This window comes from Ruditapes philippinarum, unplaced genomic scaffold (genome assembly GCF_026571515.1).
Source record: "Ruditapes philippinarum isolate M1 unplaced genomic scaffold, ASM2657151v2 ctg1086_1_1_1_1, whole genome shotgun sequence".
Classification (NCBI taxonomy): Eukaryota; Metazoa; Mollusca; class Bivalvia; order Venerida; family Veneridae; genus Ruditapes; species Ruditapes philippinarum.
In genome coordinates, this window is record NW_026857769.1 from 300,856 (window position 1) to 318,344 (window position 17,489).

Consider the following 17,489-nt stretch of genomic DNA (forward strand, 5'->3'; position numbering starts at 1 on the left):
CCCAAGGGCTTTTATTTGAACAAACTTTGTAGACACTTACTAGAAGATGTTTCATGCTTAATATCTAAACTCTAGCTATTTGGGTTTTTTCAAAGAAGAATTTTAAGTTTTTGCTATACACATATAAGGAAAATCAATGACCCCCGGGGCGGGGCCAATTTTGACCCAAGTGCTTTTATTTGAACAATCTTGGTAGACACTCATTAGAAGATGTTTCATGCTAAATATCTTAGCTCTAGCTCTTTGGGTACTTTAAAAAAAGATTTTTTAAGTTTTTACTATATGCATATAGGGAAAATCAATGACCCCCTGTGGCGGGGCCAATTTTGACCCCAGGGCTTTTATTTGAACAAACTTGGTAGACACTCACTAGAAAATGTTTCATGCCAAATATCTAAGCTCTAGCTCTTACAGTTTTTTAAAGGAAGATATTTAAAGTTTTTTCTTTCAGTTGCCATGGCAACCAGAGTTCTGCATGGAATTAAATTCTTTGAACAAATTTTTAAGGTGACCACCAAAGGAACATCACTGTGAAGTTTGGATGAAATTGGCTTAGTGGTTTATGAGGAGATGTCATTTACAGTAAAAGTTAACGGACGGACGCCGGACGGACGCCGGACGAAAAGCGATCACAAAAGCTCACCCTGTCACTTTGTGACAGGTGAGCTAAAAATAAACCAGTAGAAAGAAAAATGTTACCAGCATTCCGTGACGTTCGTTCCGAACTGTGGTTCTATTTCATCCGGAAGACCATCTTCATCAAAGTCTGCGGTGTTAAACACTGACATACTAAAGTTGGTATAGTAGTCATTTAATGTTCCATCATTGCTGTAGCCATACTTGTACACCATACGTGGTATAAACTCCGACGTGAACGCAATAATTGCAGCCTGTAATCGTACAGTATATGAATTTTCCATTAAATAAAATCTAAATAATTTCATCTTTTTATTAAAAAAATCTGTCAATCTATATAATTATATACAATGTATATAAATGAAATTGATCACATATTCAAAATGTCATGATAAACAAATATATTCATGCTATTCTGGATGTGTTATTTTCTGACAATTTCATAGTAATTAGTTACATTTATCAATAGCTAGATAAACCTGAAAAAAACTAGTACGAAAGCCCCTTTAAATAGGTCTGAAAAAGCACCCCCCTAATAACAGTTACGAGTTCTGTTTTAAGGCATCAATGCCAAAGGTATCCCATAAAAGAAGACTATACACATATATTATAAAATACTTACATTTGAAATAACAGCAATAGCTGAAATACCCTGTAGAATTCCAAACCATACACCTGCAATATATTTAACATTGTTAAAAAACATATACTGAAGATTTACAGTTCATGAAATAAAATCTATAAATTATTGGCCTAAATGTAGCTTTTTTTCCAAATTAATTTAAAACAAATCATGTTCTGATTTTCTATGTTTTACTTTATATGAAAATGAAAACTAATTTTAATACAAAGATTTAGTTGTCAAATATAGTTAACACGCAATAAGCAGATACTTTAAGATGATGAGTTACGTTATATACAGTTTTTACAACTCCTAGTTAAATAGAATACTTATTTTTTTCCTCAATTTGAGTGTATAATTTGCATAAAACTTTACTATAATAAGTGCTCTGTCAATTTCGTATTCAGAGGAAAGGCAGCAAAGTGGTTCCAAACCCAGCAAACATGGGCTTAAACCCTACTTAAACCCAACAACCATGTGACACCTGCAGTGTTATATCCAGATAAATCCAACTCTAGAATGGTTCAAATAATTTTGATGCTTCCATTACAATCTAGATAAAATAAGTATGTTTAAACTAACCAATATTTGAATTTCCCCACACAAAAAAAAAACCAACAACAAACAATAACAACAAATAACAACAACAACAAGGAACAAACCAATGTCCTGCGCCCTTGTAGCCAGTGGTCTCTTCCATTGTGTAATGAACTTATAAGCATCAAGTCTTATCTCAATGATGTTGTTGATCAAAGCACAGAGGGGGGCAAGGGGAAATGCCGCCACAAAGATCGTGACAAATCCAAACTGTATCACTGAAATAAATAAATATCATTCAGACACTTATCCAAGACACCTTCTAAAGTTGTGAGTTTATACAGTCAACTATAATGATCTTGAGATTGCTTTTCCTGATTTTTCGTTATTTCAATCAAATTTTGAAAGGTCCTGATTTTTTTCTTTCTTTATCTATATAGAAAGGTAGTGGGGTTATATTCACAGATTAATGTTACACTCTGTAAAAAGAGTCACATTTTGAGATTATTGTAGTACAATGTACTCTCATTGACACTGTATAGGTAATATGGAGGCTTTCCAGCTTTACCAAAGGAGAAAGACACCAACCAGGTACCCCATCATGCCTAATTTCTGGAATGCCTTGGCACCTGAGTAGAACTACTGAGCTTTTGTAAGGTTATAAGGATCTTACATTGGTTTCCAGTACAGACCATAATATCTAGCTCACAGGTAACTGTTTAAGGCAGAAACGAGGCCCTGCCAAGTTTCAACTAAACAGTTCCCAGACAGCTAGTTATTCTGGTCTGTTACGATAGCGTGTGGTTGATTTTTTTCTTGCATATAACGCATAACTGGTAATCATTTAAGGTTTTCTAGCAACAGTCTAAACAGTAGTTACTCCTATCTCATGCAAGAAAGTTGAATATTACAAAGCAGAGTTATACTGCCTTGTATCACCCTTCACTTTATTCCCCTATTAAACATACATGACAGTCAAGTCAATTTAATATATTAACTCTATATGAAATGATCCCTCATGTAAGAGTTTGTATGTTTGTAATAATCACTTACCCATTTCTAGATATTCATCAAAGAGTCCAAGTTTTGGTTGATCAGCAAGGTTATAATCTTGTTCCCAGTGAGTATAAACTTTGTCTTCCTTGTCCTTACCAATACTTCGAGACTTAAACCATACCATCACCTTACTATAAATAGACACATTTATATATTATTTGTGTACCACAACCATTAAATAACTGCTTTCTTTTACACTGATTTACTGTTTAAGTGGTTAAGTTAGCGACGCGGAAATATTGGCGAACTTTGCGAATTGACGAAAAGCGTAACTATCAAGCAACCCGTCATTAAATTCTACCCTCACACAATTCACTAATATTTCCCAACGTGAAATGTCTGGAATTTTATATTTGCTTACTTTTCGACACGCAGAAATATCTGCTTATACAGTACATTGAAGAATCATGACATGTATATCATTTTAGATATTATCACATTTATTGTTTTTTGTTCGTTTTTCTGTTTTTTAACGCCGGTTTGAACACATTTGATGTCATATCCCAGCAGTCGATCCACATGATCGACTTTCATGGAAACTAACCAGTAATTACCAATTTCTCCGCAATGACTGACTTCTAATGCTTCATGATTTCTAAATCAGCAATAAGCATAAGATTCAATGTTTGTGACCACTGATCTCAGACATTGATTAGTTATGCACGAAAGCCAGTTAGCTGGTACTGTCAAGTTCATTTTAATATTGAGAGTAGAATATGGCTTGTATATGTTAACAATAGTAGACCATTCTTTAATACAGTATATGAGAATGTGTTAAGAAGCTGAGGGCATTCACAGGTTTCTACATTCAGTTTTAAGTAAAATTCATAACAAATATACATGTATAACACGGAGAATGAGTGATCTAAAGACAGTGGCCTACACCACTCAACTATAAAAGTCTGCCATTACTTTTTGGTTTGCTTTACATAACAATGACACAATATAGGTCATATGGCCACTTTCCAAAATAACTGGTGGAGGAAGAACTCATGTACTCTTCAGTACATTATTTCAGACTAAAACAGCACCTGAGTAGAACCACTGTCTTTCCATAGACTAGCTTGACAGCTTCCTTGAAAGAATCCAAAGTTCCTGTTGGAATTCGAAGAGTTTTGAAGTCAATAACCATAACACCTGCCAATAAACAATTTCCTATTTAGGTTGTCAATGACTAACACAGTTACATTATATATACTGAACCAAAAAAGAAACTTTCGCAAAGTATGTGCCAGTTGTTCAAGGGTACCACTTAGATGTACACACTTATATACATGTAGTAGCTTGTAAAACTCGTTTTGTTTGCAAAATCGGTCAGATAATCCCCGTATGAAAGCCTGATATGTTTATTCAACGTAAAAATCGAGTTTCAAAAGGATTGAAAAACTGTACTAACATATCTACATTCAAACTTGGAGAAAGTTTCTTTTCTGTTTCAGTATATAACATGTATAAGCAAATGAACAGAAACGTAAAATTTGTACTTACGGTAAAATAATCTCCTTGAAGTTAGCAAAGATTTGTTTACCAACCATAATAATACCAAGTTGTATACATAACTCAATAAGACAGCCAGCAGGATCACACTGAAAGAGTATTAAATGCTTGGTATACAAGAATGCTTGGTAAAGAAGTAATTCCCTACAATAAATCATAGAGACGGAATCCCTAAAGACCCTAAATTCTGCTAACAAAACAGCAGAATTGAAATGCTTCAAGCTCTGTTTAATCCTTTCATGGACATAAGTGTTAAGTTCAAGATTCTGTCCACCCCCCAAAGCACCGGCTTAAGCAGAATTCAACATTTAAAAATGAAATGGTGAAATTTTGAATTTAGAAGCATCTGCATATGTTAATCATAAATTATAAAGTATGAATTTCTGAGTTACTTGTACACTTCTACACATCGGGCATCCTTGCATTATAGGGAAATTTAATATTTTAAGTTTTATGTGAACAAAAAAAACTGACCTTTTTATCATGGCTATCTTTTAAGTTTCATGTGAAAAAATTAACCTTGTTACATGGCTATCATAATTGGACATAAATATTCTACAGTTACATTATAAAGGGTATTTGTGCAAGATTTTATTAAAATATTTCATCAACTTACTTCCTCCTGGCGGAAACCAAATAAGTTACGGTCATAGTCTCCTGGTCTACCAACAAACCTGAAAAACATAATTCATAGTCTTAATAATCATCATCCTTGTACAGTCTTCCGCTATATAACATTCAAATAACCAGAAAACTGTTGAACCATAAAAACATGACCTTCTGATATCAAGATTTAAGACATTATTATTTTTTAGAAAGATTATCTTTTAAAGAAATAATACAATTGTCCCTCTCTCAACTGACCTTAAAAGAATTGTTTTTGTTGTCATTGTCAAATTGAATGCTGGATGTGCTCATTTCTCAATAAACAAGTTCAATACTGAATCTTAGAAGATCACATTTTCTTTCTTTTTATCCTTATTGAGAAAGCTATGTCTAACACAAGGGCCATGATAGGCCTTTAAAGTGACATTATGCTCATTTTTTCAATGCCAAGTTGTGCTGAAATGACTATATATTACAAAAGATTGACAGTTTTAATGGTGATTGAGGAGCACTTGATATTGGAAAAAATGTTTAAAATAAAATATCAATCTGCAATAACAATAAAAAGACTGCCCCACTGTTTTTATGAATTGAAATATTCAGGTCAATTTTGATGGATAGTTACAGAAATTTTCTTGAACAACACGAGTCATTTGCCGTTCATGCGAAGTAAATTACAAAATTGAAGGCAATTATGGCAAAATGCAAACTTATTTTGACTTTCACCTGTTCCTTTGGGTGGGCATAATGTCTTTAATCTCTGATGACTGTGATTAACAATCATCTAATACTTTGCATGAAGAAACTTTATAACATACACTTGACTGTTATCAAATCTATCCGCTTATTCTGGCACTTTGTGTCAGGTGAATAAAAAAATTGTTGTTAACAAAGACTAGGAAATTATTTGCATTGAAACTGCAAATGCTATACAATGTTTGTTCATCAACAGACCTGCCCTTGAAGAAAGCTATGTAGATAATGGAAGCATAGTAGTTGACAAATTGGAAGAGGAACATTTTGAAGGTAAAGGCATCTTCCCATTCCGATTCTGTACGATGTTGTTCTGAAATAATAAACAAACAAAAAATATCAAAATTTAAGATATAGCAAAATTATTATTACTCTAAGGGCACTAATATTCGTGGTTATTGTTGATAGGTCAATTTATGAATTTAGGATCAAACGAAATATGAGCCACGTCATGACAAAACCAACGTAATCCGCGCAGTCTGATCAGGATCCATGCTGTTCGCTATTATTTTCTTTACTTGTAAAAGGGTTGGTAAGCGAATAGTATGGATCCTGTCAACAATCAAAACACAATAAATATGTGTGAAAAACTTTATTTCCCAAACTGTTTTTAGCTTTTGCAAATGAAGTTAAGTATACATGTGATGCTTATTATCCAATAAATTCGATAGCACAAAGCAACGTTTTAATATTTTACCTTTTGAAAAAATAAACAGGTCCACAAATTTAAGTACCCACAATAATATTCTTTGAGACAAAACCAATTTACAGTACTTAGCAGTCTCCTAATACTGGTTGGCTCATTAACTTTTGTCAAATACCTTTGCCAGTTATACAACTTTGTAAAAATGGCAATTCACGGATGACATGTAATACTTACCTAATTCTGTCAGTGCCTCAGCAATCCTTTGATAGATCTAAAAAAAAATGCAAAAAAAATATGTTTAAACAAACATCAAAGTTAAAAATGTACAAAAATATTTCTTTTTTCTTACAACATTGATTTTCTTAGTATTATGTACTTTGAGCGCCCTCTATTTCTTTTATACTCCCTAACAACTCTATACTAGTTATTTCAATATATAATAACATAAACAAATAATGTCCTAAGTCTAAAGCCAAACAACAAATATATGATAACTTGATAAGACGATTAGAATTGTATCTCTTAAATAAATACGTACAAAGTTGAGTAGGAAAATGATGACCAAGTTGATACATGCTGCAGTTGCCGAGGCTATCAGACCAGCTCGACCTTTCACATCATCTTGACCGGTCCGTGATAGAACAGCTGCTATCACTATCCTGTAGATGATCACACCAACCACAGCAACCAACACAATTGCCATCTTAAATATAGATAAAATATTAGTACAATAGTTATATATAGGCAAATGTGACATGTTAGTCCACTGTCACTCCTCCTCGGTCACTAATCCTCGATCATTTATCCTTTATCACTTATTCTCAGTCTCACAGTCTCATTCACATATCCTCAATCATACATCCTTATTAACATATCCTCAGTCACTCATCTTCATTAACATATCCTCACTCCTTAGTCACTAATCCTCTATTATTTAACCTTTATCATTTATCCTCAGTCTCACAGCCTCATTCATTTATAATCAGTCACTTATAATCCTCATTAACATATCCTCAATTAGACAGCCTCAGTCACACATCCACATTAACATATCCTCAATATTAAATCCTCAGCCATACATCCTCATTAACATATCCTCAATCACTCATCCTCACTTACATATCCTAAATCACTCATGCTCAATCACACTTCCTCACTCAAATATCCTTAGTTACTCATCCTCAATCACACTTCCTCACTAACATATCCTCAGTAACTCATGCTCAATCACACTTCCTCACTTATATATCTTTTGCCACTTATTTTCAGTCTCATACCTTATTCCTAAGTGCCTCATTCACACTTATTCATTTTGGGACACACAATCTGGGTCAAATATCCTCACTCATTAATTCTCAGCTAAACTCCCTCAGTAAATCACCAGAATCATATAATCTTCAATCACTTATTTTTAGATATATACTTTCAGTCACTCACTCTAAGTCACAAATCATCAGTAATTCATCCTCAGTCCCACATTCCCAGTCATTCATTAAGAATGATCAAAACTGAAAGACCATTTTTTTTTCTAAAATTAAAGAGATAACAAAATTCATTACTACTCTTTCACTGTTAATAAATATACACATGTACAGTCTAACCTGTGAAAAAGGCCATCCAAAAGAGAGACCACATTTGGACTAGAAAGACAACTGGTCTTGATTTAGTTTACTTTGTTGTATTTTCAACAATGATGGTTTGTGAAAGAAAGGTCTTTATCAAAAGGTTTGTCTTTTTTTTGGAGGTGGTCTTTATTATAGACTTTACTGTACATTGAATCATGCACTTGATTTTTTATATTTGCAAGTCATGGTACTATGGATATAAAAGATATAAGTAGGGCACTTACAAAGAAGAGCAATATGGAAACTGTGGTACCATATCTACAACATTTACTCCAGTTAGGTACATATGGCTCCAACCTCTGAAATCACATACAAATATACATGTACACATTAACCACAAGTCTTCAAGTAATTCAAGTCTGACTAGGCCCTTTACTGTTGTTACTCATTTTTTTTTTTGTATTTTGCTATTAAAATGCTTTAATTTATGAATGGAATGTCCCAAATTCAAATCAGGGCAAGTCCATTACAAAAATTCAGCAGTTTAAGGGTTTAAATCACGGAATGCCACATCTGTGATAATGTCTTTCCTATGGCACTTATATAGAGCCAGGCCACACTGTCATATACCTCCATGTACAGTGACCAGGCTCTACACCATTGGCTGCTTAGTTTTAGCTTTATAGCAGTAACAATTGACAATCCAAAATTTAAGGGTTACATAAAACAAATCTATTATGGTAAAGAGTAAAAATTCATACATTGCAAATATATACATTTATGTTATAAGTTATAACAATGTCATACTTTTTTTTGTGTGTGGAAGAACTCTTTCATTGAAAATATATATTTTAAGAATAAGACATGTGTAAGTTCACCTTATTGATTGGATTTTCTCTTTTCCTTCTAACTCTGTTCTCAAACTCTGGTCTCACAGTTTCCTGTAATATATATATGTAACTACAGTTAGGATTTTCCAATTCAGCAGAAGACAGCAATTTATGTATAAAACAATAGTAACATAGTCAGAATACTGGCTGCCATGGCTCTGAAACTATCTTCAGTTCAGGGAAAATTAGATCTCATTTATTACATTATTATATACTCCTTAAAAATGTACTATAATATATGAAAGAATTAATACTACAGAATTCCTAACAAATAAAAATCCATGGTACATGTATATAACTTCTAAAACTAACTTAATTTTCTCCTTTTCAACATTTTACATGTACGAAAAAAAAACATGACCCAAACAAGAGGGCCATGATGGCCCTGAGGTCGCTCACCTGTATATAGGCCCCCCAACCCCCCCCCCCCCAACGTTGCAGAGCCAATTTAACCCAAGGGCTTTTATTTGCACAAACTTGGTAGACACCCATAAGAAGATGTTTCATGCTAAACATTTAAGCTCTAGCTCATTGGGCTTTTTAAAAGAAGATTTTTTTTAAAGTTTTTACTATACACATATAGTTAAAAACAATGACACCCCTGGGGCCGGGCAAGTTTTGACCCAGGGCTTTTTATTTTATTTCAACTCTAGCTATTTGGGTTTTTTCAAAGAAGATTTAAAGTTTTTGCTAAACACATATAAAGAAAATCAATGACCCGGGGCGGGGCCAATTTTGACCCCTGGGCTTGTATTGAACAAACTTGGTAGACACCTATTAGAACATGTTTGATGCTCAATATCTTGGCCATAGCTCTTTGAGTTTTTAAAAGAAGATTTTTTAAGTTTTTACTATATGCATATAGGGAAAATCAATGACCCCGGGGCGGGGCCAATTTTCACCCCAGGGCTTTTATTTGAACAAACTTGGTAGACACCCATTAGAACATGTTTCATGCTAAATATCTTAGCTCTAGCTCTTTGGGTTCTTTAAAAGAAGATTTTTAAGTTTTTACTATATGCATATAGGGAAAATCAATGACCCCCAGGGGCGGGGCCAATTTTGACCCCAGGGCTTTTATTTGAACAAACTTGGTAGACACACACTAGAAGATGTTTCATGCCAAATATCTAAGCTCTAGCTCTTTGAGTTCTTTAAAAGAAGATTTTTAAGTTTTTACTATATGCATATAGGGAAAATCAATGACCCCCGGGGCGGGGCCAATTTTCACCCTAGGGCTTTTATTTGAACAAACTTGGTAGACACCCATTAGAACATGTTTCATTCTAAATATCTTAGCTCTAGCTCTTTGGGTTCTTTAAAAGAAGATTTTTTAAGTTTTTACTATATGCATATAGGGAAAATCAATGACCCCCCGGGGCGGGGCCAATTTTGACCCCAGGGCTTTTATTTGAACAAACTTGGTAGACACTCACTAGAAGATGTTTCATGCCAAATATCTAAGCTCTAGCTCTTTGAGTTCTTTAAAAGAAGATTTTTTAAGTTTTTACTATATGCATATAGGGAAAATCAATGACCCCCCGGGGCGGGGCCAATTTTCACCCCAGGGCTTTTATTTGAACAAACTTGGTAGACACCCATTAGAACATGTTTCATGCTAAATATCTTAGCTCTAGCTCTTTGGGTTCTTTAAAAGAAGATTTTTTAAGTTTTTACTATATGCATATAGGGAAAATCAATGACCCCCCGGGCGGGGCCAATTTTGACCCCAGGGCTTTTATTTGAACAAACTTGGTAGACACTCACTAGAAGATGTTTCATGCCAAATATCTAAGCTCTAGCTCTTATGGTTTTTTAAAAGAAGATATTTAAAGTTTTTTCTTTCGGTTGCCATGGCAACCAGAGTTTTGCATGGAATTAAATTCTTTGAACAATTTTTAAAGGTGACCACCAAAGGAACATTCCTGTGAAGTTTGGATGAAATTGGCTCAGTGGTTTATGAGGAGATGTCATTTAAAGTAAAAGTTTACGGACGGACGGACGGACGGACGACGGACGGACGGACGCCGGACGAAAAGCGATCACAAAAGCTCACCCTGTCACTTTGTGACAGGTGAGCTAAAAAACCCCAACATTATTTAAAGGAACTCCATTGAGGTTCAAAAGCAAAAAAAAATGAATTTCAAATTCTTACATACATACCCAGTAAACTTGGGACTCAAAATGGGAAATGTGCAAAAGATAATAAAGAAATATTCTCAGAATTAAATCGAAAAATTAATTTTTGTGCCATTCTTTATCCAATTTTAGTTAAATGTATTAAACCCATCATTATTTTGGGGCCATTTTGCATAAATAAAATAATTACTCTAGAAAATGGACTGAGCAAATGATCTTAAATTTTGCAAACAAGGTATTGGTAAAATATTAAACAAATCTAAAAACAAACCCTTAAAACCTTCCAGTCCCGTCATGTTAAACACCCACAATGGTGCTCCTTTAAGTCAAATGTTACATATAATTCAACAAACCTTTACTAAAATACTGGTATTTAAAGAAAATGTGATTGATCCAGATGGTAATGATAAAAGAGGTTACATAATAATAGCAAACACAAAATATCTTTATATAAAAAGTACAATCAAAACAATGACAAAAGGCAATTCATTTTTAAATATAAAGAATGTTCCAGGAAAGATTAATGAAATAATGTAAGCAACAAAAAACATGATAAATTGCTTGATAAACTGACATATCAAAATAACCATTAGCATAAATGAATGATTACCATATACCCAACATATCTTAAATATCAATATTAACATACGTCTGGAACTTAAATTATCATTTTAACTCCCAACATACATGCAACTTCTTAAAGATTCAATAAATTAAACACAGGATGCTAGTAATTAAATGAAACAAACTTAAGTTAATGTAATTGCAACAGCAGCTTGGTACAAATTATTAAATCAACAATTAAGATTTGTTTGTTTGTTTGTTTCATTTTACGCCTTTTCCCAACAGTATTTCAGTCATATAGGCGGGTAGTTTCCTAACCATCGTTCCTGGAGAGTTACACCAGTACTAAACTATCTTCCTCCGTGCTAAACTACCATCAAACCCACGCCAGAGAGGTAACTGGATTAGAAGTCATCGACTCTAACCCCTCGACCACAAAGGCGTTAAACAATTAAGAAAAGTTTATACAATTTATACAATTTCTACTTGAATCATAGACTCATCATGAGTAAATATGTCATTACAATGGAAAATTTCCAACCTGTTATCTAAAATACTTGCAACATATGACGACTAGGTTGGCATTAAGATTGACCAGGAAAAAAATCTGCTTGCCCTTGACTGATTGATTAATTCACTGATTATCAGATTGATTGATAAATTATCTGATTGATTGATCAACTGATTGATTATTGATTATCTTTCAGTCTTTACAATTATAACTTTATATACACTTTATAATTACAAATCTGTTCATTGTTTAGAAACTACTGAACTGTTAACAATTTTTGTACAGAACTCGTTGTTAAGACTTAAGTAAGTGAGTGGCAGCGTGACTGAGTGGTTAACAAGTCCTACTAGTAATCCATGGATTGCTGATCACGTGGGCTCAAACCCTGTCAAGAGCAAGCCGTTGTTTCATTGAGCGAGGATCTTTACATTTTTATTTAGTACTGGTTGGTTCAAGAAACGGATTCAAGAGTGTTTCAAAAGGCTTATAGCTTCCAACAAAATCAAACTTTAATAAATTTGTATAAACTTAGGTTCCAGAAATGTATTCAAGAGTGTTTCAAAAGGCTTATAGCTTCTAACACAATCAAACTTAAATAAATTTGTATAAACTAATGTTAGGATTAGTTTCAATCATTAATCTCATATTGTTACAATGTATCATCCTTCTTTAAACCTAAAAAAATTAACGTTAAGCATTAACATTCAACTACAGAAAAAGCCGATCGATTACACAATTGGCATGCAAAGTTATTCTTGCACCAACACAGAAGCTAAAAGTTAACAACAAATACAGTCAATCTCTTTCCCATCATTAAATACATTAATGCAGAGAAATGCAAAACATTAATTAAGCATAAACAAAATGTATTTCAACTATACAAAAAACTGATTAAAATCATCTAAAGCCTATTTCTTAAATTTTCAAGAACTGGCCCAGCTCTCACTAACATTCTCGAAATAACAATCTCAACTAAAACCTGAGATTATTCTCAACTCAGAAACAGAGACTGAGATTGTTCTCAGTTCGGCTTTCACTAACATTCTCTTTGACAAATCTTAAATTTAAGACTTGAGATTTTTTTTCAGATATATGAAGACAAGGGTTTGGCTGAAACACGACCCCAGTAGATCTTGATCTCTCGGCTGAATAGTAATCTCTTAAATTTTATCAATAAACTATGTTATTCTTTATAAATATGTTCTTACTACCAAGAACATGTCACTAAATGGCATCCCAGCATAGTTAGTTCATGATGCCAAATCCTAAAATATTGACTAAGTATTGTTCTGATGCTTACTTGCTTACTTGCAAAAACAAATTTGTAAATTAAATTTTCAAAGATAAATAAGCTACAAAAGAAAGTCATAGTTTAATAGTCTTGTGCTACAAGCATGCATCAAGTCTGAAAGCATCTTATATGGAAGCTTCAAAGAAAATGTTCACAAATCGTTGTTTTGACCACAAGACTGCAGTAACTTGTAAGAAATAAAAATAAGACTTACAACAGTTTTACAGTTAACTGTCAAGATGAGCAAAATAAAACAATATCTGTAAGGCAGGGTTATGTATTTTTGATCTTGTTGGCCTTGTAGGTCAACTCCTAGAGTTTGGTCATAACTTGGGTGTATTCATAATTGAATCTTAATGCCATAATATGTTGTATGACATGATATAATTCTAGTCTAACTTTTACCAAAATATAACTAACAATTTTAAGCATATGAACTGTAAAATAGTCAATTGTAACACCAACTCCCTCGACCCCTGTTAATAGTAAGAACTTTTAACTTTTGCATTATGTAACGCCCTGTGGATTCCCTGCAAAATGTATAAGCACGTAAAATCATTGCTCAATGCCAATACATGGTCGATCGGCCATATCCCTGCTATTCTAGGGCCATAACAAAAACAAAAAAAAATAATTGACTGGACAGAGCTGGTATAGACGAAATAAAAAAACTTGACTTATTTCCTGTGCACTCCCAACTTGGTGGGCGAATTTCAGTTACAATTGACTAAAGCATCATGGACGAAGCAAAATTAATGTCGCTCCAAAAATCAGCATGGATTAAATACTCAAAACTAAATAACACTAGTAAAAGTACATATAAATGTTACAACAAGATGCGAGAAAAAGACATGCATAAAAATACTTAAAAACTTTCACTTACACTGGCCATCTACCAAAGTGTAGGAAATTCACATAAACAAAAAAATAAATTAATTAGAAAGATGAAAAAACAACATTATCTTTAAAGTGTCTAATAAAAAAAAATATCATCCCTGTACTTCAAAAATTAGCAGAGAAATAAAAGCAACAAGAAAAACATTAACATTGGTGAAAATCTGACAAAAAGAAAATCTGAATCCAAAGAAATGTTTACTTGAAACATGACATTTAAAATGTAAGAACTGTGCTACTTGACATGCTTAAATAATAATATTTTACCAATAAAGAAAAACAAAAATACATATACATGTAGTTTAAAGGCCTGCTATGTGCATAATTATGACTGCTTGTGAATACAACGTTTTTACATTATAAAATCAGTATTATTTCAGCTAGCAAAATTAAATGGATAAATTATCGACTGTCAAAAGATGCGTGTAGATATCTACAACTCTTTACGTTAAATGAATACATGTACAGCAAAATCATTATTATTCGTGGGGCACTTATATTCATAGTTTTTGTAGATCGACCTATTTAAGATCCATCAAAATTTCATTTCATCTGTTGTAAGATTATTTTGTATCACATTATTTACTTTTTAACTGTTGGAAAATAAACAGTTCATGAATGAAAGTACCCAGGAAAATGTTCTTTGTGACAAAACCATAAAAATTTAATGCCAACGAAATTAAGTGAATTTACAGTAACATAAATACACGTAGTTACAACTAGTCATTATCATCAGGCTCTTCTAAAAATATTTTAAATCTTCTGTAAACTTTGAACAAAATACGACTTCCATTATCTTCAGAATAAATTTCACTGCCATTACCTGTAGAATTTATCTAAATCACATGAAACAATTGCTCATTTGAAAAGTTTAGGGAGGTGTCTCAACTATTGGCCGGGAAATGTCATTTCACCCATGGCCATACCATGTGGTAAATGAAATTATTTTTACCGTCTCCAAAACAGCAATCTTTACCTTCATATACAGAAGAATAAACTGCTATAAATATTTCATCAGTTGTAATGAGATATGGTGCATGCTTAATGGAAAATTGTTTTCTACTAAAGGTCCTAAAAATTCTTTTATCAGACCTAAATTATATCTTAACAATCGGGAAAACTGCCACAGATCGTAAACTAAGTTTGCTTTCATGAAAAACACATAAACTTTGAAGGTACTCCTAATAGTCAGGAAATACATTTAAAATCTGGCAAAATAATCACCTATAATAATCACCTATATGTTAAGTTTTCAAATGGCATGCACTTTATCCCATTAAATATTGACAAAATTAAAATATTAACTGCAGTTTCCTCATACATATCAAGGTAAAATACGATGCTTCAGAAAGACTAAAAATAACATCATGTGCTATGTGGTATGGCCACAATGGATCAGTTTAGATAATATGAGCCGCGTCATGACAAAACCAACGTAATGGGTTTGCGACCAGCATAGATCCAGACCAGCCTGGGCATTCGCGCAGTCTGATCAGGATCCATGCTGTTCGCCTTCAAACCCTATTACAAGTAAAGAAACTGATAGCGAACAGCATGGATCCTGATCAGACTGCGCGGATGCGCAGGCTGGTCTGGATCCATGCTGGTCGCAAACCCACTATGTTGGTTTTGTCATGACGCGGCTCATATAAGATACATTATATAATATTACCTCCTCCATCTCGAAGTCTGCCGTGTCCCAGTCATACTCTATCTCATTCTGCTTACGTTTCCAAAAGTCGTGGAAAAATGATGCTAAAAATAAGTACAATATAACCACATGTTACTCTAAAACTTACAATACATATATGAACCCTTACCACACTTAATATCTTAAATGGAGTTGTCCATCTTACAACATGGACAAAACCATTCAGCCTTTTTAGGGTATGTTTTAAAAATAAGGTCTGACTGAATGGCAAAAGTGCAGACCATGATTAAATGTCTAACTGATTCTACCCACGCAACAAGTGCGGAAAAGATCAGGCACATGGTCTGAATTGTCACTATGCAGTTGGTGCATTTAAGTTAATCCTAAAACTGACAAATGGTTTTGTCCAGATTGAAAGATGGAAGATTCCACTTACGATATTTAATATGATAAAGGTGAAAGGAGGTCTATACGAAATTTATTGAGCTAGAAAATGCTGAAAAATAGAAGTCATTTTGTGATACGGACTTAAACAACTATTATTCTTTTATATGTGGTTAATGATTTTTGTAGCGTAATTTAGAGAAGTATATAATGGTTAAATTATACCAACAGATAACAAAATAATGTGATATACAACCAATTGAAGTAGAGATGACAAAAAAACACCTACCCCATAAAGCCATGAAGCATGCAAACGCCACAGTAGCTGGATTATCAAACAGATACGTAGCTCGAGAATACGAACAACTTTCTTGCAGTCGCCAGTACGTACACCGGTTGTCACACAACGGACACATTGTAAAATTACCAGCTTTATTTACATCACAGATCTCATTGCTGCAACACAAAATAACAATAAATGAGCGGCGCCATGACAAAACCAACATAATGCGTTTGCGACCAGCATGGATCCAGATCAGCCTGCATATCCGCGCAGTCTGATCAGGATCCATGCTGTTCGCTATCAGTTTCTCGTTTGTAAGCGAACAGGATGGATCCTGATCAAACTGCGTGGATGTACAGGCTGATCTGGATCCATGCTGGTCGCAAACGCATTATGTTGGTTTTGTCACGGCGCGGCTCATTAATGTACATGTAAGAAATGATTTCATAGACCTGTTATGTTGTGTTAGTTTTTATTGTATTTTGACAGACTTGACATTCTTATCATGTAACAATGAAATTTTGTTTTGCGACAGATGCTTAATCAATTAAATACAGTCATGTAACAGCATTTTCGAGGATATGACTTTTTTTAATATTGCACTTGTACATGAACATTTCATTGGTCAGAACATTCAAAATATAAGAATTATATTGTATTAAAAACGATGCAACTAAGGTATGGTCCCCAATACGGTTTTAACACAATCAATATTTACAGAAATATTTGATATACAATGTTTTGCAAGGAGACTCAGGTGTCTCTGTTTGTATAAGGTAAATGGGCACTGAGTAAGCCGTACTTCAGTAAGCTAATGATAGCTTTCACATGTAGAATCAAAGCTATGGCTAGATTTGAATAACAGGGACAGGCGACAGGTTTGATGTAGGACCATAACAACTCTGCCATACAGTTTTAATAGAGTGATAAACTTCTGTTTCAAAATATCCATTTAGCCAAAACT

General features: G+C 33.5%; 1 protein-coding gene across 8 annotated transcripts in view; it reads right to left on the reverse strand.

Moving 5' to 3' along the window:
* LOC132750885 (anoctamin-4-like) overlaps positions 1 to 17,489 on the reverse strand; it is a 78,359-nt gene that overhangs the window by 2,289 nt on the left and 58,581 nt on the right. For all 8 annotated transcript variants that reach the window (XM_060740948.1, XM_060740949.1, XM_060740953.1 and 5 more), the window contains 13 exons: positions 16,532 to 16,698; positions 15,880 to 15,962; positions 8,797 to 8,859; positions 8,203 to 8,277; positions 6,892 to 7,056; positions 6,588 to 6,624; positions 5,909 to 6,020; positions 4,965 to 5,022; positions 4,340 to 4,437; positions 2,849 to 2,982; positions 1,921 to 2,073; positions 1,259 to 1,311; positions 700 to 890 (listed from right to left, as the gene is read on the reverse strand). In XM_060740948.1, coding sequence (XP_060596931.1) covers positions 700 to 890; positions 1,259 to 1,311; positions 1,921 to 2,073; positions 2,849 to 2,982; positions 4,340 to 4,437; positions 4,965 to 5,022; positions 5,909 to 6,020; positions 6,588 to 6,624; positions 6,892 to 7,056; positions 8,203 to 8,277; positions 8,797 to 8,859; positions 15,880 to 15,962; positions 16,532 to 16,698 — 1,389 coding nt within the window. The remainder of the gene's footprint in view (positions 1 to 699; positions 891 to 1,258; positions 1,312 to 1,920; positions 2,074 to 2,848; positions 2,983 to 4,339; positions 4,438 to 4,964; positions 5,023 to 5,908; positions 6,021 to 6,587; positions 6,625 to 6,891; positions 7,057 to 8,202; positions 8,278 to 8,796; positions 8,860 to 15,879; positions 15,963 to 16,531; positions 16,699 to 17,489) is intronic.